This window comes from Chaetura pelagica, unplaced genomic scaffold (assembly GCF_000747805.2).
Source record: "Chaetura pelagica isolate M959 unplaced genomic scaffold, ChaPel_1.0 scaffold698, whole genome shotgun sequence".
Taxonomy (NCBI): domain Eukaryota; kingdom Metazoa; phylum Chordata; class Aves; order Apodiformes; family Apodidae; genus Chaetura; species Chaetura pelagica.
In genome coordinates, this window is record NW_009954236.1 from 728,982 (window position 1) to 731,064 (window position 2,083).

A 2,083-nucleotide genomic window follows, 5' to 3' on the forward strand; every position below is an offset into this window, starting at 1 on the left:
CCCGGGGCCCACCCCCCTGAGACACCCCAACCCCTTGGTTGTCCCCCCTCCACCCCCACGTACCACCGTGACGGCGTCGTTTAGCAGGGACTCCCCGAAGACCAAGATGTGGAGCAGCTCGTTGATGTGGATCTCCTCAAAAACAGCCAGCACAGCCACCGGGTCCACGGCTGAGATGATGCTGCCAAACAGCAGGTTGGCCAAGAGGCCAATGTGGTTGAGGCCAGGGCCACCCAGCTGGCACACAGCATATTTCAAGCCACCCAAGAAGAAGGCGTTCCAGAGCGTCCCCACCACGGCGAAGATGAGGATGGTGCCCAAGTTCTCGGTGAATTGGCGTAAAGGGAGGAAGTAGCCAGCATCCAAGATGATGGGTGGGAGGAGGAAGAGGAAGAAGATGTCAAGAGGCCAATGTGGTTGAGGCCAGGGCCACCCAGCTGGCACACAGCATATTTCAAGCCACCCAAGAAGAAGGCGTTCCAGAGCGTCCCCACCACGGCGAAGATGAGGATGGTGCCCAAGTTCTCGGTGAATTGGCGTAAAGGGAGGAAGTAGCCAGCATCCAAGATGATGGGTGGGAGGAGGAAGAGGAAGAAGATGTCTGAATTGAGGATGGGAGGCTTCTCACCCACCCCTTTGATGAGCCCCCCGACCAGCAGCCCCACCACGATGAGCAGGCAGCTCTCGGGGACGATGTTGGACACGGAAGGGATCACGTGGAAGCCTGGGGAGGAGGAAGACAGAGTAAGCCATTAGCTGTGCAGCTGGTGGATGTTTTCTGCAGGAGGACACACCTGAGAGAGCCAGGGGGCAGTTCCCAGCCCTCCCTGCACTCCTCAGGAACATTTGCTCATTGTGTGCCTCAGTTTCCCCTCCTAACCCTCCTCTTCCCCACGCTCCCGAGCTGGGAAGTGGGAAGTGCAGCTTCCCCAGGCCCATGTATCACAGAATCATGGAAGGGTTTGGGTTGGAAGGAACTTAAGATCATCTAGTCCCAACCCCCCTGCATGGGCAGGGACACCTCCCACCAGCCCAGGTTGCTCCAAGCCCCATCCAACCTGCCCTTCAACACTGCCAGGGATGGGGCAGCCACAGCTTCCCTGGGCAGTCTATTCCAACACCCCAACTCTCCCAGCCTGTCTCCAGAGCAGAGCTGCTCCAGCCCTTGGACCATCTCTGTGACCTCCTCTGGACTCTCTCCAGTAGCTCCATGTCCTTCCTGTGCTGGGGGCTCCAGACCTGGACACAGCTCTCCAGGGGGTCTCCCCAGAGCAAAGGGGGAAAAACTCCCTCCCTGGACCTTCTGGCCACACTCCTTTGATGCAGCCCTGGCTACGGGTGACACAACATCCCTTGACCTCAGGCCAGAAGATAACAACACATCCCAGTCCACCAGGCACCAGCCACCCTCAGGGCACCCTTAGGGTGTCTCAGGGGACCCCCAGGCCCTGTGACAACCCCCTGCAGCACGGGCAGCTCTCTCAGCACGAGCTGTTGGTGGCTCCAGCCCCTCCCATGGCAGCTGCTCATCCCCGTGGGCGCTGGCAGTTCCCTCCCGTCAGACAGCGCCTGCCCACCCAGGCACAGCCTGTGCCAGGCACTGGCAGCAGCACCAGCACGTTGCCCATCCCTGGGTGTCCCTTATGCAGAGGACAGGGAGGGGACCTGGTGCTCAGCAGGTTGGGGGATGACACTGGAGCTTCAGGAACAAGCTGGGAGGTTTCCTAAGCCTGATTGCAGCAACTCCTACCTTCCCTGAGCTGCTCCAGGGGCACAGAGTGGGGCAGGACACATCCTTGGGGTGCTGGGCTATTCCTGGGGGTGCGAGGTATGAAGGAACAGGACCCTAAAGACAGATCCCTGAGCCAGCTGGGACCTGCTGGGGTGACCACCCCCCACCCCCAGCTCAGCAACATGGGCATCTCCCTGCCAGGTCGGGCAGGCAGCACGATGCCAACCGAAGCTTCAGCCAACACACCCACCCCCACAGAAGGATTTTGGGTTCCCTGGATCCTTTCCCGGGTTTTAGAATTATTATTTTGAAGCACAACACATTGTTCCTTGGCAAAGGAAGGGGTTTAAA

At 59.6% G+C, this 2,083-nt stretch overlaps 1 protein-coding gene across 1 annotated transcript in view; it reads right to left on the reverse strand.

Annotated features, from left to right (window-relative positions):
- SLC9A1 (solute carrier family 9, subfamily A (NHE1, cation proton antiporter 1), member 1) overlaps positions 1-746 on the reverse strand; it is a gene marked incomplete at its 5' end in the record, with an annotated part of 15,518 nt that extends 14,772 nt beyond the window's left edge. The window contains 2 exons of the mRNA XM_010003681.1: positions 64-399; positions 600-746. Of these exons, the coding sequence (XP_010001983.1) occupies positions 64-399; positions 600-746 (483 nt within the window). The remainder of the gene's footprint in view (positions 1-63; positions 400-599) is intronic.
- Between the last annotated feature and the right edge of the window lie 1,337 nt (positions 747-2,083).